This window comes from Sinocyclocheilus grahami, unplaced genomic scaffold, assembly GCF_001515645.1.
Source record: "Sinocyclocheilus grahami isolate Dianchi unplaced genomic scaffold, SAMN03320097.WGS_v1.1 scaffold7.1, whole genome shotgun sequence".
Lineage (NCBI taxonomy): Eukaryota > Metazoa > Chordata > Actinopteri > Cypriniformes > Cyprinidae > Sinocyclocheilus > Sinocyclocheilus grahami.
In genome coordinates, this window is record NW_015505186.1 from 1,678,976 (window position 1) to 1,706,145 (window position 27,170).

General features: G+C 36.6%; 1 protein-coding gene across 1 annotated transcript in view; it reads right to left on the minus strand.

Moving 5' to 3' along the window:
• Positions 1 to 15,226: 15,226 nt before the first annotated feature.
• Positions 15,227 to 27,170, minus strand: part of LOC107589407 (UV radiation resistance-associated gene protein-like) — a 127,368-nt gene continuing 115,424 nt past the window's right edge. Inside the window, exon 15 of the mRNA XM_016277833.1 lies at positions 15,227 to 16,453. Coding sequence (XP_016133319.1) covers positions 15,757 to 16,453 — 697 coding nt within the window. The 3' untranslated portion in view covers positions 15,227 to 15,756. The remainder of the gene's footprint in view (positions 16,454 to 27,170) is intronic.

Genomic DNA, 27,170 nt, shown 5'->3' on the forward strand with positions numbered 1-27,170 from the left:
TTTATCTGATTTGTATGAGTAGTTATGATGCTCTGCAGGAACTTTTGCTCATGACAGAAAATATATTCGCTAATAATGTGTAATACTACACATCCTCATGGCCAGATGGAGTTGAAATATGAGTTCACTCATATTTTGGTGATGCCTTCCGCAGCTAGTCATATATGTATAACTCTGCATGACTGGCAAAATACAGAAATCTCCAAACTATTTGTCAAGATTATGCTTCTATAGTCTAATCAGCAGTAAAATCAGGAAAATTACGAAATGAAAAAGATCTCATATATATGTTTGAAGACCAACAAATATAAATGCAATAAAATAAGAAAATTAATGAAATAAAATTAATGAAATTTTATGCCAGCAATACTGTGTTTGAATGGGGAAAAATTCACTACTGGTGGTATTTTATGCTCACCAAGTCTGCACTGATTTGATTGAATAGAATACTTTGAATTACAAGGTTTTTTTTATATTTTAGTATTTTTAAAAATGTAAATTAATTCCTATTGAATGCTGATTTTTCTGATTTGGTGCTCAATTATTATGAATTATTGCTGATGCTCAATTATTAATAATAGTTCTTATTATCATCAATGTTGAAAACAGTTTTTGCTGCTTATATAATATTACTTTATATTTATTATTTTATAATATTTTTGGAAACCTTGTTCCTTTCTTTTAGGATCCTTTGATAAATAGGAAGTTCAAAACAATTTTGCAACATTATAAATGTATTTAATGCCACTTTTGATCAATTTAATCTGTCCCTGCTGAATAAAATTATTATATATATTTTTTTATTTAAAATCTCACTTACGCTGAACAATTGAATAGTAGTGCATTATGGTTTCCCCAAAAAATTAAGTAGCAAAAACAACATATTGATAATATTTTCATCATTGATAATAATAATAAATGTAACTTGAGCACCAAATCAGCATCTTAGACTGATTTCCGAAGCATCATGTGACACTGAAGACTGGAGTAATGATGCTGAAATTTGCCATCACAGGAATAAATTACATTTTAAAATGTATTAAAATAATAAAAAAGGGTTAATTTAAATTGTAATAATATTTCACAATATTACTGTTTTTACTGTATTTTCAATAAATGATCAAATAAATTCAAATTTGGTTAACATATGAGACTTCTCCAAAAACATAAAAAAATCCAAATGATTTCAAATGTTTGACTGGTATTGTTTAGGTTGAAAAATGTTCAAACATTGTAACATATCTGCACCAAAGAAGGCTAATAACTCTCAAGATCCCCAAAGGAGATCAAGAAAGAAGGAAATTTATGCCTCTGAGTCAGGTTGGAATCCATCAGGTAGCTCATGGACATCTATCACAAATGAAATATTACAATCTCCGTATTCAAGGCTCTCCAGAGCGAGGCTTTGAAGTGAGTTTGAGAAGCGTACAATATTAAAGACATCAGCCATGGGAGGGTTTGATTAAGTCCATCAATCACAACGTAGACGCCCGAGTGGCAGGTCGTGCTCCACAGAGTACACACAGTAAATAAAATACAATTCCCCCCTACCGGGATTTAAGAGCACATTTATCCAGCTTCTTCTAAAATGAGTCCTGACGCTGTGCAGAAAAAGGAACGGTTTGGATTTAGCACATGTTCTGTGCCAGCGGGGTTCCCGAATCTAGAGGGATGGCAACGTGGAGCGGATGTCTAATAAGACCGCGCTGCATCTTAACGCAGACCAGGCCATGGCCAAACGGGGCCCATCCATTTATTGCCCTATCCGTCTATTTAATTTCATATGGCTCCTGGAAAACAGAACAAAAAGGACAGGTGTGGAGGCGAAGGAGGGAAGCTTCTTTCACACAGAAGGAAAAGACAGACAGCATTCTGAATTCAGTTAGATGGGGGCGCCCATTGTTCAATCTAAAGTGGAAAGGTGGAAGCACTTTGCGGTGACCTAGTCACAACTCACAGTTTCTGATGGGGCTCAGTTCACTGAGAGACCACCTGGGATGTTGTAAATAATTATTCAACTCACACTTTACAGACAGATGTGCGCTACTGTTCGGGTGAATGTGTAACCTGACAGTCTCTTCAGAGATTTACCATGTTTCTTCATCCAGAGTGATGAAAGCGGATCCCACTGCTGCCCCCAATGGCCTGTCCTATGAAGAAAAACACTCTTTACAGTTTTTCATTACAGTATTTATACATTTAAAAATATTATAATACATTTAAGTACTTATGCTATCACATTACATCATGTAATAGCATAAGTAACACAACTGCAATGTAGTGAACTCTTGTTCATATATACATATGTGTGTGTGTGTGTGTGTGTGTATGTGTATGTATACATACACAACACCAGCCAAAAATTTTTGAACATACATGAATATAGAACATATCTATATTAAAATACAAAACAGTTATTAGTTATTTTAAATAGTAAACATATTTCTAAATTTTACTGTCTTTGCAGGACTTTGGATCAAATAAATGCAGGTTTGGTGAGAAGAGACTTCTGGAAAAAACATAAAAATAAAATCTTACTGGTCAAAAACTTTTGACTGGTAGTATATATATATATATATATATATACTTATTTTACTTATGTTAAGTACATAGTAGTTAAGGCCAATATAAAGTGTGACCTTCTAAACTAATCACCTTGTACAATAGCTACAAATTAACTTTTCCTAATTTAAATCATTTTTAATTATATATAATACTTGTATGGATAATAATAATAATAATTAATTATTTTTATACACAAATAATTATATATAACAGCAAATATAAACATAAGTTATTTGTTATTTAACAGTTATTTCTTATTTTCCTTTATTATTATTTATTTAAATTTTTTTGCATTTTTAAGTATCTTACTGTATTATTGGTATATTACTCTTTAAGCATTCGTAAAACAAACGCAAATTACACATACATACACAGCTAAACGGTCTAAAATAATATTGTCGTAGTACTGAATCATGTTTGCTTAGTTTAAGCATAAACAACAACACATTGTTTTTTTAAATTGCCATAGGGGTGCAATATGTTTTCTGAAAATAGGTCATACCACAAGTAAATTGATCATGTTTTAGCATGAAAGAAGTTTTACTGGAAAACAAGACAAGAAGAAGAAAAAAAGATTTTGTGTGTGTGTGCAGGCATATGTGTGTGAGAAAGTCTAGAAGTTTTTTTTTTTTACTGTGACCATGTTTAATAAAAAACCATTTGAGTCTCTTCCAGGCCATGGTGAAGGGTTCTCGGACTGAGGTGACGAGAGTTAAAAAGCCAGAAACCAGAGATCAGGAGCTCTGATTGTGTAAACAACAGCAGGGATAAATCTACACCGCATGAAAGCCTTTCACAACCTTTACCTTTGACCCTTTAACCTCTATCTGTATGAAACAAGAGCTATTTACAGTGTCTGCAATGCATTTCCTCTGCGCGCACACACATCTGTGACAGTTTAAGAAAAGGTGAATAGACTAAAATGACTGATGGAAATCAAGCCCAGCGAATGACCTTCTGTACATACATGCACGTACATACACTTTATGTTGCACCGAAGATTTTAATCATATTTCTGGCTCTTCCTCTGTATTTGCTGTAGTTAATCAGACTGTTGTGAGTGAGTCAACAAACAATTTGGTTTAACTGCTCAAATTCTTTCTGACAGCCTTCAGGAATCTGTTTATGGGAAAGATGAGTGATAGATTGAAGAAGACTTGACCTGTCAGTTACAGACAGCAGTAATGGCTTTAGACAAGACCATTTGCTGAAAGAATTTGTATTCGGTCCAGCTGCTTTTTGGGCCAAAATATTCTAATTTTGAATGTTCTGGTTGGATGTGGCTGTGATTACAACAGCATAATATTATTAAAGCTCCAAAACCCAGTGAACTGCCCGCTGTTTCCTGTCTACATAGTCAGCTGACTTCTAAGGCTGCAACCTGTATAGCTTTTTTAACACGCATACAATTTCATAGGTCGTATATATAGTTGCAAAACTGGTGAAAATCTCTATTTAATTCAGTAGACTCAGGTGATGGCCACTAGGACTGATCATAACGTCACACAAAACTTTGCATTTGCATTATTATGAAAGCTGTCCGGTCATTATGAAAACACACAGCTAATGTTAATATAGGCAGAAGAACGGTGCATTAGGAGCCTTTGAAAGTGGATCTCTCATATCTCATTTCCCTTAAGTCTGGAATAGCCCCATTACACCATTAAGCTTACTGTTATTACCACTTTTACGGAGAAACTTGACACACTATGAAAGTGTGTGTGTTTGTGTGTATGTCCAAACCTTGCCATGAAGCTGGAGATGAGAGCTTCATTTCCCTTTGGTTATTGTTGTCATTATTAACAAATCTGGCAACACTGGCAACTTTCAACTGCAAAAATGCTGAAAATCCCTTATAATGAAGGTGTTTATTCATAACATGCTCACAATTTTTTTTATATATATATAATATATAATAATCCTAATATACAGTATATCGGATATCACTGCAGAAGAAGCTATTTCAAAGTCAGGTCGCATAGCGAGAGGCTTCAGTCCTCACATGATAATTATCAAGAGCACAGGATATCCTATTTCATATCTTGACTTTGGATTAAAAGGTCATGTCCAATGCGAGGTATGTATAATAAGCACAAATAAGAACATTCCTAAATAAAGACAGACGGACAGGCTGAATAATATCCTGAACAATTACACTGAGAAAAGCTTTTTTCTGTCTAACACAATTTAAATATTAAAGCACTAATGTATTTTTAATAGAGGAAACTTTTAGTGTGTATTTTTCTTCTCACATAAATTTTTTTATTAAGATTAGAAAATAAATGAGAAAATACAGTAAACATTTTACAGTAAATGTCTTTTAATATATTTTAATTGTGTATATGTATTTTGTAACAGTATTTTGCAGTATTACAAATATTTTTAACAAATAAACATCTATTCTTGATTGCACACTTCAATAAAATATTTTTATATTAACCATATAAAAGTAAAATAACCAATAGTTTTTAAAAAATATTTTAATATTTAAATAAATAAATATTTTATAAAGTATTTTAATATTAAAGAAAACAATTATATATTTTGTCTCATTAAAAATATTTTATATTAACAAATAAACACTCACACACAATTAATTTCACACTTCAATATACAAATATTTTATATGAAAAATATAAAATAAAACAAATTACAGATTTTTATTTAAAATATTAAATAAAATTAAATAAATAATACATTATTAAATAATAATATTTTTAACATTACAAATATTTTATATTATAAAAATATATAAAAAGATTTCACACTTTAAAGAGCCCACCAAAATCATATACTACTAATTATTAAATAATATTATTTCATAAGCAGGACCAATCAAGCAGTCAAACCTTAACCCCTTGTTAACAAGATTAAAGGGGTCATATGATGCTATTTTAAAGATCATTATTTTGTGTATTTACACAGTGATGAAGCTGGTCTCTCTCTCTCTCGCTCGCTCGCTCGCACGCACGCACGCACACACACACACACACACACACACACACACGCACACACGCACGCGCGCGCGCGCGATGCACAAAACTCCACATTTGAACAGTCAATAGCAAATACTTAAACTAATAACAAAACACACATACAGTCGCTGATTCAGAAGCACCAGATTGTCATAGCACAGTCGGAATTGACCTTTTTTTTTTCTTTCTTTTTTTTTTAGAAATAGCCTTTGTGCACAGCCAGCCTTGTACTCTTCTAGGTTCAAAAAACTGTCATCCATAAAATGCGTTGCACAAATTCGATCATCTGGGTTGTGCTGTTCTGTTGTAAATAAATCTTAACCAATGATTCCTAATTGCATCTACTTCCGGAAGGCCAAATAAAGTGCTTTTGCTTTCGCACTGAAACACAGCGTCTCTCTGACATGGCTGCTTCAACACTACTGCTGTTCCTGAAACCACGCCTTCTTTCTTTGCGTGAACATTTGGGTGGCATTATACTAATGTTTCCACATAGTGACGTAGATATGTGGGGGCGTGTTAGAACAAGCCGTTTTAGGTAGGCGTGGTTGACTCTTAACCTTGATAAAGAATATCTCTTTGGATTTGAGACTTTAGTCTTTGCAACTTTACAGATCTTCTTTACGCACCAAGAGCTGGTAGCACTCCAAAGAGAAAGGAAAACTTGAAATCGCATCATATGACCCCTTTAAGAGTGTCACAAAAACAAGCGTAGCCTATACTTGTTGCACAGTTGTTGTTTTTTCCTTTTGTTAATCTGTTAATTATATTGTAGCCTATTATATATTTTGTGTGATCCTATTTATTTTATTCCATTTATAGACTTCATTTCTGTTTTTCTCCTTTCACAGAGGCGCTTGCAGGTGCATGATGCGACGACTGAATCCTCATGGTCTTTTTTACGCTACTATTCGCACATATAAAGCTAAAGCCCTGTACAAAAAAAAAAAAAGACATTCTAATCTTACTGGTTAACGATCGACTAATGAGCTTCCTTTGTCGGTCAGGAAAATTAAAATTGAACAAAATGCTGTCATTCTACAATTCTCCACCATATTTACTATGCTGTGCGCAAGTTCAGGCAATTCAAAAACTTGCGTACACGAGCTGAGACCAGACGTGAGATTTGATCGTAGCCACCGCTCACGTCTATATTGATAAATTCCAAGTTTTGCGTTGAAACAACCGTATGCCAAATTTTCTGTCGTACATTTGTTTCGTAAATGAGGCCCAATGTGTATATAGATGTTTTTACATTGTACTAATATTTAAAAAAAATCCCTGAATTAAAAATAATAACCTTACCCGTATCCCACCTCAATAGCAGCAAGTGTTTTGCAATACAATATACATTTTTGATGTTAAGTACATAGTAGTTAAGGCCAATATAAAGTGTGACCTTCTAAACTAATCACCTTGTACAATAGCTCCAAATGAACTCAGAGTTTTCCTCATTTTTCTTTCCAGGACCAAAGAGAAAGCAGGATTGAAAATATTTCCAGGCCCCAGGGATGGAAAAAGCGCAAACCAACCTTGATGGCATCAAGGTCATAGAGCTCTTTTCTCTTTTTAAACTGACACAGCAATGCAACCACAGCTGCAAACATTCACAGACTAAAGACATGTGTGTTTCTATAATGTGTGAGAGAAAGAAGAAAGAGAGAAGAAAGTGGGCGACAGAAACCAAATATGAAAAAAAAATCATCAAGTATCTCACTAATGCAATGATGGATTTCATAAGAGCTTGAATAACTATAATTTGCTGAGTCGGGTCTGAGCAGGGACTTGGGCAGAGGACAAAAGGCTGTCCAGGAAGTGAAGTATGGGCTTTTCTTGCCAGGCCAGCCACAATCCTGGATCCCTCAGCAGGGGTTCTGAAGAGAAGATCTGGCCTGGCATGCTCTTCATCTCCCCAGTGAAAAAATAATGCCATGTGGTCCTCAGAAGAATGCATTCACATCACCCGCTTTGACCACATGGAAATTTGACCGTAAACACACAACGTCTATGACACAGATAACACGGACCATTGCACAGAAGTCTGTGTGTCCTCGTGCCAAGAACGCAAACTTGGTGAGAAGCAATTAACAAAGCCGCTAGGTTGATCTTCCATATGTCTCTATATAAATCATATATTATGTGTCCCTCTGATGATGGAAATGAAGGGTAATATTTAATAATAGCTGGTTAATGCAACACATGGGAGAATGCAATCAAAAATGAGAGCATGGAGAAATAACGCTCATCGACATCCAAAACTGAATCTGATGGCTCCACTGGGAGCAAAGTGAGGGATGTAGGGATAGCTTGACATGTTATTGAAATGTGAAAATAAATTAATGTGGTGGTCTCTACCTCCATCCAATTAGTTACAAGCAAGTCAGAAACGCATTCCATCACAAGCTATGATTCTCGATAATCCAAATGGCAGCTCCTCTTTGGCACCAGAGCATCATGGGTAGGATAACCCATTCTCACAAAAAAAAAAAAAAACAACAACCTGAAACTGCATTTGATCGCTGATAGAAACTGGAAATATATATTTCTACTTAAAAAATGCAGCTACTTAAAAAATATATATATTTAAAAAAAATAAATAAATAAGAAAGGTTTTAAAAATGCCTGAGCAGAACATTTTAATTTATTCAATGAAAGTCTATATTTTTATAATAAATTAAGAAATTTTCAGCTTATGGACAGCTAAGTTTAGCTAATTAAAAAAATTGTAAAAATTAAATTAAAACAATTAAATCATTTAATTTGTTAAAAAGAATGTTTTTGAGCAAAACAATTTATTCAAGAACATTTTAATAATAAAATAATAAAAATATTTTAATATTATAACATTGTTTTAGCTTATAGACAACTAAGCTCGCTACTTAAAAAAATTAATAAAAACAGGTTTTTAAAAAATGGCTGAACAAAACATTTTAATTTATTCAGTGAAAGTCCATAAGTTAAGTTAAAACAAATTCCCAGCTTATAGACAGCTAAGCTCAGCTAAAAAAAAAAGAAAGTAAAATGTAATTAAATTATTTAATTGATTAAAATGAATTTAAAAGATTGTTTTTGAGCAAAACAATTTATTCATCAACATTTTTAATAATAAAATAAGAAAAAATATTTTAATATTATAACATTGTTTTTGCTTATGGATAACTAAGCACAGCTAATTAAAATGCTTTGGGAAAATTACAAAGGTCTCTTGAGTAAAATGTATATATATATTTTATAAAAAGGTTTTAATATGTTTTTTTGCATATGAACATAAAAAAAACAGCTAAACAGAGAAAAAAAAAATCATCAAATCATGTTACAGCCTATGTAAGGTGACATATCTATAAATAGCTAGCTTAACGTGATTTCCCAGACACACAAAACCAACTTTTGGGTTTGGCAAGGAGAAAGCGGTCTAATGTTTTAGATATATATGTATATAAATTGGTATTTTCAAGTTAAAACTGTCAAGACAGACCCATCAAATAAATTGAACATGGTTTGGCTGAAAGTCTCAAAGCTCTAGTCACAGGAGGTTAGAAAAGCCAAGCCCAATGTTTCCATAGTGTTCCTCCACAGATAGTGAAGCGTTTCAGCAGACTGGAAGGAATTCCACTCAGCGTGTGTGTGTGTAGACAGAAAGAGTGACAGAAAGAGACCACCATGGAAACCCCCCTGAAGCACACACTGTAAAGCACTATCAGGTGAGAGCTATAGGTTTATGAGTGTCAGGCCAACCCAGATAACCCTCGGTGAGTCTGGTGCCGAAGCCTCATTTACCCCCTCTGACCTGAAACATAATATCAAGTACATCTTTCGTCTCCAACACTCCCGTCTTCTGAGCTTCATCTGTTCTCACCTCCATTCGTCATTCCCACACTTCATCCTCGTCTTTCCTGTCCTCCATCATTCAAGGCGTCCATCTTTTAACCCACCATCAGAGCTTCAGATGTATTAGGGATGTTAAATGCCGAGGGCCAAATAGATCAGTTTCCAACACGACCAAACCTTCATGATGTTTCCAATGAATATAGGGAGGCCTTGGCTTCATAACAGTGCCTGTGAGTTAGAGAGGAAAAAACAATAGCAAATTAACTCAGTGTCTAATTCATTCCTCGAATGGATCATCAGATCAGGAAGGTTATATGGAAACTGTGTAGACAGCGTGATCATAATCTGGGAGCATCAGATATTCTCAACAATAAATCAGACAGGAATTCATTTTTCACAGGATGAAAAACTATATCATATTTTGGACGTCAAGCGGTCAAGTATAGAGAGGACATGAAATGATGGGGAAAACGGGACCTGAAGGAAAATCACTTACCTGCACTGTGTAAGACAGCTCACTGCCAGAAATAAACTTTTTTTAATACAAAATTTTTATCCAAAAGAGGGACTATTCATATGTCTGTCAAACCACTCAAAACCTCAAAAACAACTTATCACAACACTTATGAGACGGCAAATATATTGTAGATATCTGGCCACACTAAAGGTGTCAGTCTAAATTATTTCATGTCAGTCTAAATTATTTTATGTTAGATCTAATTCAAAAGACACGAAACTGGTACTGCTATATAAGAAAAAGGTTTCCTGGGATAATGGTCATATGTACACTTTTATACACAACTTACACAATATCACATGGTCATTTAATACACATTTATACACAAACAGTTGTACTCTGCCTTTGCCGTTATGAGAGGGATTACGGTGATTTTGTTACCTATTGTTAAACAAAGGTTAGTCTTTTGTAATTTAGGGAGTTTTCCATGTTGTCCACTCTTACGTCTGGTGTCAGTTACGTCATCGGCACCTGCTAAAGGTAATTATAGAAAACTGCACAGTGCGAAAGTCTTCATTTAACACAAAATGTGAATTCGAGCTTGTCGGGGTGTAGTGAGGTGACGTCAGTCTCAGGCCATTGTGTCAAAGCTCTGGTTTCCAGCAGAGGTCACGGAGCAGCGGTCACGGTCACCTGACTGTTATTCTCTTTGGAGCTTACGCGCCCCAAATCGGTCCAATTTAAATACTGATATCGATCCAATAGTATCCGTTCCACTCAAATGCATTTCAAGAGGCCAAACACGAGACTGCGGAGAGACAGGGAGAACAAGCAAAGTTCACTCTCATTACGGCTTTTGAATAAAAACATGATGTGATTTTAAGCAATGAGGCTTAACTGAGCAACACGTCCAGAATGCCAAGAACTTTCGAGAAGTGATTTGTTCTGTTGGGAGCCTTGACGGCGGTGACAGCTGATTGGATGGCGAGACGGATTGGCCTTAAATAAGACTCTGAGACTTTGAGGCACTTCGATACTAAGTCAAATATAATAATAGATTGCTGCATGCAGATGTGGAGTCATAAAACTAGCAGCTGCATCATGGATTAGAAACATGTGGCTTTTATAAAAAGTATTTTTTTTAAATCATAATCCATTGCCGCTATAATTACTCTGACTTTGTGTTCTTGTTTATTTGGCTCGGCTAATGACACACACAGGAATGACCGATATCACAAGCCACACTGTAAGTGAAAAGCTGTGTTTGTAAGAAACAAATCCATCATTAAAGTGCTAATAATGCTTCCTCCACTGAAAAAGTCCAACTCCTGTTGTCCTCTCGCACCAAAATCCACCAACATATTTGTTTAGAACGGTTTTGGACTGTTTTCACTTGTAAATGGTGTTTGATCTGTGCATATTTCTCTCCTGATTCAGACGAGACCACTTTTCACTGAAGAAAGCAATAATAGAGAACTTAATAGAGAACCGAAACCAATGGTTTGAAGTTAAAAACATTTTATTGATTGATTTGTTTATTACAACTGGAGTTGTTTGGATTACTTGTAGATTATTGTGATATTTTAATCAGCTGTTTAGACTCGGCACCCATTCACTGCAGAGGATCCATTGATGAGCAAGTGATGTAATGCTATATTTCTCCAAATCTGTTCTGATGAAGAAACAAACTCATCTGGGTGGCCTTAAGATGAGTACATTTTCAGCAAATGTTCCTTTTTGGGTGAATTTATATTCCTTTAATCTACATCAAAACACGTATTAGACCAACAGTATCTGTTCAAATGTTGTCCCAAATCATCCTAACAGAGCTAAACAATCTCATCTTCCGGCATGCATTGCAGCAAGAAAAAAATACAAAACCTTTTTTCAAAAAGATCAAATAAAATGTATAAAAATATTAATTATTAAATAACAACATATATTTAGTAGTGTCATATTTCTGATTTTTAGACTTCACACCAAGTGTCATATAAAACCATATACAAGATTACAATGATAATGACAATGAATGAATTTTGCAGTTAGCGAACAAGCAAATTCAAATCAGCTAAACCAAGTAGCCTTACTGATGACAGTTGTTGAGAGAACTCAAAAAACAGTTCCCTTTTCACACCGCACTCACGTCATGTAGAGGTGTTGTGGGGAGTCTGAAGGGTTATTGTTCAGTTGAAATTCAAATATAAGCTTTTACAGTATCGCGCACAGGCTGAGCATGCAGTGTGATGTCTGAGGCCATCGGGTGCTGGACTCTTTTGTGAGGTGCTGCTGAGGAGGAACAGAAAAACAGACACACAAACTGACTGGACTGATTGAACTCCAGCACAGATTGAGCAGAATTAACACACAGCAGATCTAGAACGAGTTCAAGATGGAGTTGCATTGCGTTAATACGGCATTAACTAGGTCTTTTCAAACCAAATTTGTTGCAACACATGCTTTTGAATGCTGCACTGTTTAGTATTCAGATTTTGTGTGAAAAAGTTCAGTAACATTTAGTAGAGGGACGAGTTTTCACTATTAACTAGCTGCTTATTAACATATTGGCTGTTTATTAGTATGTGTATAAAGCACATAACCTGCATGACCATATTCTACATCTCTAATCCTACTCAATACCTAAACTTAACAACTACCTTGCTAACTATTAATAAGCAGCAAATTAGGAGTTTATTGAGGCAAAAGTCGCAGTTAATGGTTTGTTAATAGTGAGAATTGGACTTTAAAAATGCGTGACCAAAAGTTTGTATTTTATCAAAATCGACAATGTGTTCAGCACTGAACGTATACAAAAAAATCTCAATCTCAAGCATGACTGTGGCCATTCTTCCAAAACAGAACATATTATGGCTCAAATAAGTCAAACCAGAATCAAACCAGACCCTGTCAGTTTCAGCTGCGCCAAATCAGGGACACTTTTATGACAGTATGAAAAGTTCAAGAAGATTTCTAATGCAATCTCCCCAGCCCATAATAATACTTCAGATGCATTCACACATTCCAGCAATTCTGTTGCCATAGCAGTGCCGTCACCTGCTTCTCTGCTGTGTCTAAGATGGGGTGACGTGATTTTCCAGTTAAGCCAACTGTTGGATCTGCCTTCAATCCCAGAATTCCTCACACCTGCAGTGGATTAGCTGTCCAGAAAGACAGTGACGGATCTCAGAGACTGAAAGAGTCTTCACTCCACAGCTCCTCTGTCTTCGGAGACAGAACGTTGTTTATCTGTGGTTATGAGGCGTCTCCGGCAGAGCGATTTGTTTAAGTGGCAGCACTCTGTGAGAACAACAGTACCAAACAATTATATCTGTCACAGAATAACACATAATCTATCATTTATAGAGCGAAAGCAGAATGGGAAATTTTGACAGCCCTATACATTCTATAAGCAATTTAAATGTAATATAATACAATTATTTGATATAGTATTTATAGGGCTCTCAAAATTTCAATATTAATTATTAAAACACAAGACAAGACTAAAAGACAACTGAACTGTTCATTTATATCATTAAACTGTGGTCTTTAATAATAAAACACCCTTCATACAAAAGTATATGTACAGTGTCACAGCAATTTATGGAAATGCATTTCTTTGTATTCGTCTTAAATATAACATGTATCAACAGTCATTCAAGGAAAATCAACAATAGACAGGAAATCAAAGAAGAGTTTCAGGCCAGGATGAAATGATGCAGAAGTCAACCATTACTAGTCCTTCCTGACAACACTGTGGTCTTTTCTTAAGACTGATTAATACATTCATGTGATTCTTATGGAAGAGGACCTGACACTTGTGTATGCCTGGAATAAAAGACACCAAACTATAAGTGCTGAATACTGCTTGGGGAAAAAAGCACATACAAATGGCTTCTGAAAGTGGATGAATATTGTTATTAGATGACATTACATTAAAGAGCAGTGCCATAATGAAGAAAAAAAAAAGAACTGCAGTGAATGCAGAGGAACGGCCATCCTGCTCCTCTTCAACAGCACATCATTTGCGTTTTGGTTTTTCTGATATCTGAATAACTGTACACAGTGGGAAAGTTCATTGGCATTAAAGGACCTTCAAGGAAAAAGTTCAATTTTTGGAATAAAGACCAAGCAACCCTGAAGATTTTGCTTAAACCTTCTCAAGCCTGTTGTTCACACTGGAAGTGACTGATATTGCACGTTTTCACATTTGTATAAAATTTCATTTTGTATACTGTAAGTTATTTTACAAGATCTTAGTGTATTGGTAGAATTCATTTGAATGTCAATGTAAATTAATTGCAATCAAATGATGATCAATTAAATGAAACTATTTTATTATACAAATGGGAAAAATAGAGCTGGAGTGGCTATACAGCACTCAAAAAGTTGAAAAAAATTGAGAACTGGGTGCAAAAATAGAATCGGGCCATCAACAATATGAAGTAATGAACCCATCAAGTGTAGACAGCTTTGTTGCATATAATAGGAGCTATTGAGTTTTGTTACGTGGTGACGTGCCGCTCGCATCCAGTGTTGACACAGCATCAAACTGTGAAGCACAGTTGTCAGGGTTTATAATTCTGGGTGAATAAATCAGAGAGAATACAAGTTCTCACAATGGTCAGGCTGGAAAAAAAAGGGGTTTGCACAATGTGTGCGCGCATGTTTTTCATCTTCTGGAAGCAGGACTCGGGTGTGCAGCATGAGAAAGGGTGTCATTGGTACACGGACATTCCTCGCCCTTTCTGCCCACCCTGACCAACAGCCGTTCTTTTCCTGGCACAGAGCCTGGTATATATCGGGCTTTGCTCTCAGGTTGGTACTGGCACACCAGAGCTCCCGCTGTAATACTGAGTGGCATTTAAAGGACTAGATCACCCAGAAATGAAAATTGTGTAATTTCTCATCACCATGTCGTTCCAAACCTGTGTGACTTTCTTTCTTTTGGAAGACAGAAGAAAAGTGGCATTTAAAAACGTGTCTTTTTTTTTTTGTCCATATAATGAAAGTCAGGAAAAAAAAACATTAGCTTAAAAATATTAGCTTTTTTTTGTTTTGTTATTTTATTTATTGATTTTTTTAATGAAAAAAAAAATCTATGTTAGTTGTCTTAAGACACATCATTCACATAGTTGTTTTTATCAAACCCATTCAACATTAATAAATAATTTAAATAATTACTGTTTAACTATTGCTGTTAATAACTGTATATATTATTATTATTTAAATATGTTTTATCAATTATACAAATTAAACTAATAAACAAAACTAATTTACAATAATAATACAATGGACATGTAAAATGTAAAAAAAAAAAAAGGTATATAATAAAATTAATTATTATTATTATTTTACTTTACAGAACAGAACAGCAGTAAAATTATAAAACTAATATTTATGCCTGTCATAATTTCTTTGCTTTCAAATATCAAATGAATCACACAAATGGTGATTTTCACTGAAAGTTGCATCCTCAAAACATCATCGGATGGATCATTTTATTGTATGGACCAAACCAGTTCTTCTAAATAATATTTTTCCGTGTTCCACAGAAGAATGAAAGTCATACAACGACATGAGGATGAGTAAATAATAACACAATTTTCATTTTTAGGTGGAATATCCCATTAAGACTGCACATCCATACACTCAGAAAGACATCCAGCAAGCATTTCAACCAAACATTATCTTTATTTCATTTGAAAGGATTATAGAAATGCTTCGAGAAGTGCAAATTGGTCAATATTCCAGATTTTTCCTAATAATATTAATAATTATTATAACAATATTAATTATAATATATTTCTTTATGTAATGTCTATACTTGTTGCAGTCAGGGTGAAATATTACGCAGGCTCAGCCTCATGTCACCGACCAACTTGGACACCAGTCACCCTCTGACCCGTTTCTCCAGGCCCACGTCCAATATCCCAGTCATTTTTCTGAGTTCTTCCGAGGCCGTCGGAAGCTTGACATGTTTTCTAGTGCATAGATGCGCCGTGAAACCTCTTCGATTCCAGCGGCGTCAAATTCTCCCAAAACCTGTTCGTCGCACTCGACCGCAACCGCGTGCTCCACGGGAATACACGGGTAATCGTCCAGTCTGGCCAATCCAAGTCCCAATCCCAGCCCTGTGGCTTCAGTGCCCATAATTTCCTCAGCCTGCTCCACAGAGCAGCAAAGTTCGGCTGCACCCGCAACACCCGAACCTATACCCTCGCTGGGCACGGCCGAGCCGTTCATGGCTCCTGGGTGCTGAGGGACAGAGTCAGACGGTAATGTACTGGCTATGTCCATAGGTATTTCCAGAGGCTTCTCCGTATGTGCCTCGGACACAGTCTCTCCATCCCCATGTGTATCCACAGTCTTACCTACTTCAGTGCTCACTATCTCTGTGGACGGCGCTGATGGGACTTCAGGAGTCATCATGGGATCAGGTTGAGTCATGGCTGTGTTGTAACTAGGCGGAGGGGTTTGGTATTTCTGTTTATCCGCATCTGAGCCAGTCTGCTTCCGGACGTCCCGTTCAGGGGAGCTGGAGAGGGTTGGAAAGCCCACTTCGGATGCGGTGGAAACGCTGAGATGAGACTTTAGAGGGACAGGGATGGACATAGAAACATTGTGCCTGTCACTGAAAGAGAAAAACAAAAAAATAGGCACATGGTTATGATTTTCAATCACCTCGCTTCAGAATCGGGATAGCAAGAAGTCGAGGGATGGGAAAGAAATTCGAGAGTGTGAAGATGCTGATGTCAGTGGAGCTCTTTGTTGCTGATGGATCATCTCATAATTCATTTACACACAACGAGAGCCTGGGAGAGCTCAGCCAGAGTCTCTGATCCGCAACCTCACACACGCACTCAAACAAATACACTTGCATCCCCCTAAAACACACACAGCTGTTGGACTACATACATCATCTGAAATATGACGTCTAGAAAGTAAAACAATTGTATAGGATTTGTCATCCTTCAACCAGGAGCTTTCACTGAATGCTGAAACAAGCTGCAAACTTATAAAAGTATCACCATACAAAAACAGTCAGGTTATCTTAGATTAAGAAAAAATACAGGAAGTCAAACTCAATTTAAAATATTCCTTAGATCCACTTAAAATTCAACATTTTGAGAAGAAAGAAATTATTACTTTAATTTAGCTAGGATGCAATAAATATATCAAAATTGACAGTAAAGACTTATTAAATGCTGATCTTTTGAACTTCCAAAGATAAGAAATGTTTTATTAATCAGAAATGTTTCCTGAGCAAATCAGCATATCTGAATGATTTCTGAAGGATCATGTGACACTGAAAACTGGAGTAATGATGCGGAAAATTCAGTTTTGCATAACAGGAATTAATTATATTTGAAAAAAGCACATTTTAAATTGTAATAATATTTCACAATATTAACGTTTTTACTGACATTTTGAACAAATAAATGCAGGTAAGTATAAGTTTCTTTTAAAAAATATATTTTTATTAAAAATAAATTGTAATTTCACTTTTCACAGTATTTTTTTTATCCATGAACAATACGTTACTGTTAACTCCTAACACTTACATAAAATGTACAGAATACTGTATCCCACAATGCAATGTATTTTACTTGACTTTCCATTTCCCTGTGAGAAATAAACTGTAATGAATGTAAGCCACAATTTTAAACATCTGTTTTTACTCATTATTTGATTGGACTGCAAAAAGTCATGATATTTTTTCAGTAAAATTAGATTTAAAATGCTTTAAAAAAACTGCTTTATTTCTGAGACGTGAAACTTGTAACATTATAATGAGGTATTGTGTCAACAATATAGCATACTACTGTCTCAAATGTTTATGGTTGTGTGGTGTTATTTATTTTTTTTAAACATCTGTTTTTACTCATTATTTGATTGGACTGCAAAAAGTCATGATATTTTTTCAGTAAAATTAGATTTAAAATGCTTTAAAAAAAACTGCTTTATTTCTGAGACGTGAAACTTGTAACATTATAATGAGGTATTGTGTCAACAATATAGCATACTACTGTCTCAAATGTTTATGGTGGTGTGGTGTTATTTATTTATTTTTTAAATAGTAAATGGTATACAGAGTACACAATATAAGCTATGGTCCATATGTTTTTGTGCCTTCAACACAGCAGTGACTATATTCACTCAAAGTCATACGTTATGTGTGGTAGAGAGATGCGGTTTAATTCCTGTGTGTCTGGACAGGCTGCATTGCTACATAGCAGCTTTAATGCTGTCCCACCGCAGCGATGAATTTCATTACCAAGAATAAGCAAAGAAACATGCTCCCAAATTCCTCATCAGTTCACTGAGAACAAACATCTAATGGTTGGCCATAGATTGGCGTATACTGTATATTCGATTTCCCAAATGATTCTTCTTGTGCTCAGACCGTTCGGCACGTAATTAGATCCAGTTTTCAGAAGTGAAATTGGGAGAGACGTTCCAAATGAAATGTTACTGTGAGCAAAACCATAGCATTTCAAAACAGCAGTCAGATGTATCTGCAACGCATTAGGGTGGCGTTCAAAATCGTGTCATCTACGGTTGACTAATGATGACCTCGATTGTAGAAATGAGTCCTTGTACTCCCATCTCTCAGACTAATATTCTTTATTGTACTGTATGATTACAGATTAAAAAAATAGTTATTGTAAAATGTGTTATCAACCCTAAAATAGTCTAAAGCCACATACACCAACATACACCAACTTATGCATGTGTTATGTAGATATGTAAAACATATGGGTTCCATCTAGCCAAGTGTTTAGATGTCATACCCCTAGCAGGGAAAAATAAAGCATTTTTTGTTTGGAACAGGAGGCTATTTGTTACACTGTGCTTCCCCTTATAAATGAGTTCCTCTAAACATGTGTCAAACCGCAACCCTTAATCAAGAGCAAGGGGCCGGTGTGTGCTGGTAGATGGCGCAGGGCTCAAGCGCGCATGTGCGACGGAGTCGGGAGAGAAGAAGAGGGGGCTATTTGCGCTCAAGCATGCCAGACTGATCTCCCAGAACCATCATAATATTTTTCATGCAGCACATTTTCTCTGTTGGACTTAAACTTGCCTTTTAATATGGGCCAATTAGGTTGTCCCCACCCCTCCCTCCAAGAGCACAGCATTGGCAGGGAGAGGGAACATATCTCGGGACGTCCTGTGTGGGGATGGGTGGTGGTGGTCCGGGAGCGAACTGGAGGGGCTGCGGAAGAATAACGGCGGCAGAGGTGTGTATTCTTGTGAAACGGACTCTGGAACAAGAAACAGACTCAAACTACCCAGGAGGATTTCGGGAAACCACAAATTCTCCACGGTTGAGCGAAAAGCAAAAATAAACGCAGGATGACGGTAAAGATAGTTTGAATAATGTTTGCTTATACCTTACACCACTTCTACGGACATGGATATACTTAAATATATTAACATCCCTGAAAATATGCTTGCATAATGGCATACTAACAAATACATGCAGACATATATATTTATAATCATTAAATATAAAAACAAATATAAAACAATTAAATGAATTAAAAATTATAATGATAAAAATATTATATTATAGAATAATATAATTGTCAATTATTATTATACTTGGCAATTATGTAATTACAGTATAATAATACTATTTACAAGTACTATAATTGACAATTAAGTACAGTAATATAATTGTAAATATAATTGTCAATTATTTCCCTTGATATTGTAATCAAAATTAGTTAAATCAATTGCCTTGTGGGCAGCGCGCCAACATACTGCCCCATTGCAATACGGGCGTCCCGAGTTCGAATCCCGACTTGAGGACCTTTCCTGATCCCGCCCCCATCTCTCTCCCACTTCTCTTCCTGTCAGTTCTGATCTGTCCCGTCATAATAAAGGCAAAAAATGCCTAATTAATTGAGTAATTTCAATTAATAGAATTAAAAATTTGCAAGTTACACCATTTATGCTGCAAGTTAGCGGAGCATGTGTTCCCTAGTTCGTTTGAGGATATAGCTAGGAAAATGAAATATGACATTTTCCGTTGTAGTTTTTGGATCCAAGAAACTGAGAGAAGCATCTTTTTCAGATTATCGAAAGGCAGGTCTGCATTCGCAAAAATGCCTGTGTGCTAATTTACCTATTGACATAAAAATGCATTGTTTATGGGGATGACAAATTGTTTCCTGTATTGCCGTTCTGGATATGCACCAGTAATGATGCTTCAAAGCCTCAACACTATTTACGTCCCACTGACAACCTTCATAAAAATGTACAATGATAGGAATGATCACACATGTGGGACTGTTTCCGGCACTTAAGGGCAAGTGGCAAATAAGGCCAAACCCGTCACTGTAACCAGGGTTCTGTAATCGGAATGTTTTTTGGTGGGATGACTGCGTCAAGAATAAAGGAACATTGGAGGAATGTTGATGGAATTTTGGAGGAACGTTCCACCAGATGTGAGTACAAACACCTATCAGTATGTTATCCACAGAGACAGCTTCATCCCACTGTGCAAATCTATCCGGACAGTTCCAAGAGTTCCTCGCTCTGATTCAATGCATATAAAATATATATTTCAGCGTGTACTTTGTATATAATTCATGCTGCATTTGGGACACCTGTGTTTCTCTATGTTTACAGGTTTTTAAGAAACCAACCAAGAATGGCTTACTTATAGTTGTCTTTGCACATTAAACTGGCATAAGAGAAGGTACTTTAAAATCGAAAGGACCTTTATTTCTAAGTGTACCCAGGATTAAGGGATTACTATATGGGTGGACATCCAAAAACATTGTTTGTTATTAATCAGGCCTTCCTTCAAGCTATTTGACAGCCATTTATATACTGGATTAACAAAAGCTTGTTATGAAAATGTATAATAAAATAGTTGCCTGATGAATCATGTTTTCAAAGAGATGGAAAAGAATCCACCTGAATCTTTCCAAATATGGTGCAAAGTTACAGAACTTACTGTAGATGGGTGAAGCTTGGGAATTTGTGCCAGCGCTATAGGTTAAACTTGGTGGGTGGGTTTAGATTTGAACTAAACCAATGAAAAAGGTTTAAATAAAAGATATAAAGATGAAGATTTATGGTTTGTTAGTGTTGCACTTTCACCAGGGTTCCAAGGGATTCTTTAGAACTTCCAACTCCACCCTAGAGTTTCCGTCCTGGGGTGTTAAGTCTCATCAGTCCCTTCACTTCCACGCCTTTACCTGCTTTTAAGAGCTCCACAGTGGGGCTGCAGGACCTCTAAAACACTGCCAGAGTCCTGTTCCATAAATAAGAAAATGTCTCGGTTTGAACTCGGCAGGACACATCATTAACACAGCGGCACCATGTCTTGCACCCCCTGTCTGCCTTTCACCATCTTCACTTTCTGTTTCTTCTTAGACTCCATCGACTGCTCTAAACTGTGACTTTTTCTCTCATCATTTTGCTCTTCTTCCACATTTGGCATCTCAGACTGTTCACGCTCCAACTGGACTGACGCGCAGAGGAAACCGCCAGAATGCATGAGAGTGATTATGGCTCCAGATGAAGGCAGAGAAGAATGAATCTAACTGCCAATCAGTGTTTGAATGGGAAAAAGCAATATGATGGTGAAAGGCTCAGAGATGTGATATAAGCAGAGTGAGTTTGTTCGACAGGACTCTGCCATGTTAACATTTTAATCACAACACCCACTGAAAGCTTAACAGATTTGAAATGTCTGTCATTTGCAAAGTTCTAAATTTTTTCCCTCAAAGTCAGCGCACAAAACGCCAGCTCCACATATTCTGTCTACCAAAAGTGCCAAATTTACTGTGCTTTAAATTCTATCTGCAAAATTTTGCTAAACAAGCTCTGTAATTGTAGAAACTTGTAGGAGTAATTGATGCATTTTATTTTATTTTCATAATTTTTTTACATTTATTATCATTAACTCAAAATGTGTTTCCTAGAGTTTCCTAGTTGGAAAAACTTCAAAGGCACATCTCCAACTTCAAGTGGAGTTTAACTAAACTTTTCCAAATATGAAGTTGGAAATTCCAACTTTCCGATTTGGAAGGCAGGATTAAAGGTCCTAGTGTAACTGTCGTAGGCTAGTAAGAGCCGTGCGTGTAAACCTCACTCCCCTGATCTCAAGAGGCGCTAGCGACTGATCTCCAGCGACTGACGCTAGAGGCCATGGCCGAATCGAATCCCGCTCGTAGCGAGGCGAAGTAGAACCGGTTATATTTGGTGCCGTGACCCGGATGGGAGTGAGGTAGGGGGGTGAGTGTAACTGTTGTAGGCTAGTAAGAGCTGTGCGTGTAAACCTCACTCCCCTGATCTCAAGAGGCGCTCTAGCGACTGACGCTAGAGGCCGTTTGGCCTCCTTGTTAGAGTGCCCGCCTCCCACACCAGAGACTGCGGTTTCGAAGTAGAAGCGGTTACACTAGACCAGGGGTAGGCAAGTTCGGTCCTAGAGAGCCGCAGTCCTGCAGGGTTCAGCTCCAACCCTGAAAAAAAAACTCACCTGCCTAGACGAGAGAGGACCAGGCCTGGATTTTATATTGTGTTATGGTTTCGTTTGTGCGCGACAGTCAACCGTGAGGGGCTGTCGCGCTATTTTGTGTTTATTTTATTATTAAAGTTTTATCTGAGTGTTCGCCGGTTCCCGCCTCCTTCTTCCCGACCTACAAACGTTGTTACACATTGATTAGCTTGTTCAGGTGTGTTTGATTAGGGTTGGAGCTGAACTCTGCAGGACTGCGGCTCTCTAGGACCGAACTTGCCTACCCCTGCACTAGACTTAAAGGGCCAGTAGGCTAAATGACTGACAACCAGACAGACCATTTGAACCTTGTTTTTTTTCTCTCACAACCCAATTTACTTACAATTAAAATAAATATGCCAAAAATGGTTGGTCATCTCTGTGATAATTTCCATTACATCATTATTGGCTATGACTATGGCGACTCAATTTGTGTATTCCTGAAACAATTCTAAAAAACCTGGAACCAGGTAGTAAACCCAATTTACTTACAATTAAAATAAATATGCCAAAAATGGTTGGTCGTCTCTGTGATAATTTCCATTACATCATTATTGGCTATGACTATGGCGACTCAATTTGTGTATTCCTGAAACAATTCTAAAAAACCTGGAACCAGGTAGTTTTCCCATGAAAAAGGTTCTTTACTTTATCGTCCAGTCAGTAAATCGAGCTGAAACACATGCTGAGTCCAGCAGTCTGAGCCAACGGTTCTGCTAAATGATCAAACATTAATAACCCCTGTTCAGAAATTTGGTTGTAAGACATGCAAAACTCCTGAACACCCAAAGCAGATGGCGAAACTGTGTGTGTTCAGACCCTGTCAACTCTTAAAGCAAATTTGAACAGATCAAACCATTTCATTAAGCCAGTCTCAAAAACTCTGCCATCTCCCTTTCCTATATAAACGTCCGTTGGGATAAAAGAAGAAGGGCAAAATGAATCTCTATATTTTCTCAACATGTCCTCCTCTGAATCTGCACAATGAAAGCACAGGTTCCCATGGTACACCTGTCCAGTGTTCCCACTTCTTCATGTGCTTTCTCTGGCATTCCCGTCCCCTTCTTTTCCCCTCTAAGGAACTCCTGCAGCTGCCCTGATGCAGATTTTTATGCGCCGATAATTCACATCACTGGCCCCTGCCCTGGAAATATTATCTAAACTGAGAGGGGAGGGAGTGTAGGAGAGGAAGTGAATGCAAGAGTAATAAAAGCAGTCTGCAACAAATGGAAAATAGAAAATTACTCTATATTTCACATTTCAGCTCTGGATCCAGAGAGTTGCTTCCTGCACTGGAGAACGAGTCTAGACCTCCTGTTTGAGTCAACGCTAGCAGACTCCCACACTTTATAACGTAACTTGACTCTAGGAGGGTCTCAGCATGCTGTAAGTTATCGTTTACAGCTGTGGGGCTGTATGAGGAATATGTCGAAAGGAATGTTCTGCAGTTTTGTGTTTGTGTATATGGTTCCTCTCTCCCCGGGGGAGGTGGAAACTGCTCTTTCACGGTTCTAAGAGTACCGTCGAGTCAACACGACCGCCCTCCGGGTCCGTTTAGCCATGCAGAGCAACCGCCGGTTTGCCGGACTTCCACTTCCTCCTCTACTTCCTGCCACTCTGTACGGTTCAAGAGGTCAAAAGGTCACACTTTCATCTGTTCCATCTTAAGCATTTCCACAATCCATTAAACATTACTGGGGGGACACTGAAGAGTTTTACTTACCCTGGCCTCCTTCCTTTCAAAACACATATTATTAAATTAACATTCAGATAGATGGTTTGCCTATCGCTGAACCAAGAAAGAGCTGGAGAGATCAAAAGTTGGCTTTCTTTAACTATGTTTTTGAGTGCCATGGGATACAACTGGGAATTTTAACCATCACTTGATGTGAAAATGCTCATTTTGTTGCTTTCAAAAGTTGGCTAGATTCCTACAGTGCTTTATCATAGTGCACATCAACAGACACTAGATTTAGAAAGCGATTGTTTATAAATCTGTTAGTCTCTATAAATATAATTATAAAAAGTAAATATGACAATGCATACAGACATTGTAATATCTGTACATTTTATGAGGAAAAAGAATCTTAAAATATGAAAAGGAACTGTGAAAATGAATATAAATTAAACCAAGAATTCTGTATAAAAGAAAAGAAAACAAAAAATACATCCTTTATTCATTCTGGTTTCTAGATATGGCTCGGGTCCCTATTTCAGTGTAAGTTTATGAGATTTTTTTTCCCCGTTTTGTCATCCACCACATAAAACAATAAGTCTTATCACAACTGACCTATCAGAAAGCCCCGCCCCCCTTAATAATAATAATAATAATAATAAACTTTATTTTATAAAGTGCCTTTAAAAGCAGCTTCTCAAAGCACTGAACACAATATAATAAATACAATAAAAAAAATACAAAATCAACAAGCAAATGCAAGTTCAAAAAAATGTCTTGAGTTGAACTTTAAAAACATCATAATTCTGAACTTCCCTAAGTTCAAGAGGCAGGAATTCCAAAGGACAGGAGCATAGAAAGAGAAAGCCTTATCACCCATAGATCTTAGATGTGTTTGACTGAGAGGAACGCAATCTACGACTAGGAGTGTAACAATTCTATAAGGTAATGTGGTGCAAGATCATGTAATGCTTTAAAAGTAAGCATCATAATTTTGAAATCCACTCTAAACCTGACCGGGAGCCAGTGCAAAGATTCTAACACTGGAGTAATATGATTGCCAATCCTAGTCCCAGTTAAAATCCTGGCAGCTGAGTTTTGTACATATTGCAACTTATTAAGTGTAGATTTAGAAGCTCCGGCTAAAAGAGCATTACAATAGTCTAACCGTGAGACGACAAAGGAATTTATCAGGATTTTCGCGACTGTAAAATTTAACATAGGGCGCAATCCTGCAATATTTCTGAGGTGGAAAAAAGAGGTTTTAACAGTGCTCTGGACAAAAGAATCAAAAGACAGATTTGCATCAAAAATAACTCCAAGGTTCCTCGCTCGATTCTGGATTTCCAAAACAGAACCGTCAAGAGTCAGGGACAGACAACCAGCTTTAGAAATTTGATAACCATAATTCTGAACTTCCCTAAGTTCAAGAGGCAGAGAATTCCAAAGGACAGGAGCATAGAAAGAGAAAGCCTTATCACCCATAGATCTTAGATGTGTTTGACTGAGAGGAACGCAATCTACGACTAGGAGTGTAACAATTCTATAAGGTAATGTGGTGCAAGATCATGTAATGCTTTAAAAGTAAGCATCATAATTTTGAAATCCACTCTAAACCTGACCGGGAGCCAGTGCAAAGATTCTAACACTGGAGTAATATGATTGCCAATCCTAGTCCCAGTTAAAATCCTGGCAGCTGAGTTTTGTACATATTGCAACTTATTAAGTGTAGATTTAGAAGCTCCGGCTAAAAGAGCATTACAATAGTCTAACCGTGAGACGACAAAGGAATTTATCAGGATTTTCGCGACTGTAAAATTTAACATAGGGCGCAATCCTGCAATATTTCTGAGGTGGAAAAAATAGGTTTTAACAGTGCTCTGGACAAAAGAATCAAAAGACAGATTTGCATCAAAAATAACTCCAAAGATTTGCATCAAATTCTGGATTTCCAAAACAGAACCGTCAAGAGTCAGGGACAGACAACCAGCTTTAGAAATTTGATAACGGGAACCAATGAGCATATCTTCAGTTTTACCACGGTTCAAACACAAGAAATTATTATCCATCCACATTTTAATCTCAGTAATACAGTCAGACAAATAAGCAACGTCAAGACGCTCATGAGGTTTTGAATGTATAAAAATCTGCGTATCGTTATGTGTATATAAATGTTAAAAAGTAAAGGACCTAAAACAGACCCCTGAGGGACACCAGTTGAGACAGCTAATCTCGGACCTATAACAACCCATAGAAACAAACTGGGAGACTTTAACCACCTTAAGGCAGTCCCAGACACACCAAAAACTCTTTCAAGACAGGTAAGTAATAGACTGTGATCCACAGTATCAAACACGGCTCTTTGATCAAGAAGAATAAGAATAGATGTTGCACCAGAGTCAGAAGCCATCAACAAATCATTTGTGACTTTGACTAAGGCCTTCTCAGTACTGTGAAATTTACGAAAACCCGAGTGAAGAGGTTCAAAAAGATTATTAACTGTGAGATGTTTACACAAATGTGAGGCAACAATACGCTCACGTAATTTTGCCAAAAACTGGAGATTTGAAATTGGACAAAAGTTATTGAAGTCGTCCAGTCACAACATTTAGTTACTGTCACTCGGACAAACAAATGGAGCTGCTTACTGTCTTACAATGACAGCTGCCAGTGAAAACCTTCTTCCGAGGTGTTTCTGATAAATTTGGGATGTAGACGGGCCTTCAAGTGGGACTTAAATATGCCATGGAGGGATATATAAAAGATATTAAAATAAATGTAAAAATACAGATCACAATGCAAACAGGAGAATTATGTTACGGTCGTCACGATCGCAATGACAACATCCCGGATCAACACCGTTCAAATACCATAGAGTAAGATTAAATTAATTTACATTTAACCAGATTAATATGGAGAGGCACTCTAATATAGACCTTCGTTTATGTGTTTTTGACTTTCACTGTACGGTACATGACGTGAGAACAGTTTTACTATACAGAACTATTTAGGTTTGTATGTTAGCATGGACTCACTAACTTTAATGCTAATGTTAGCTAGTTTTAGCCAGAGATACCTCGCTGAAGCACAAGATGACATTAACGTTCTGCTAGAGCAGATGAAAAGTTTAACTTAATGAGAGTATGACAACCAGAAAAT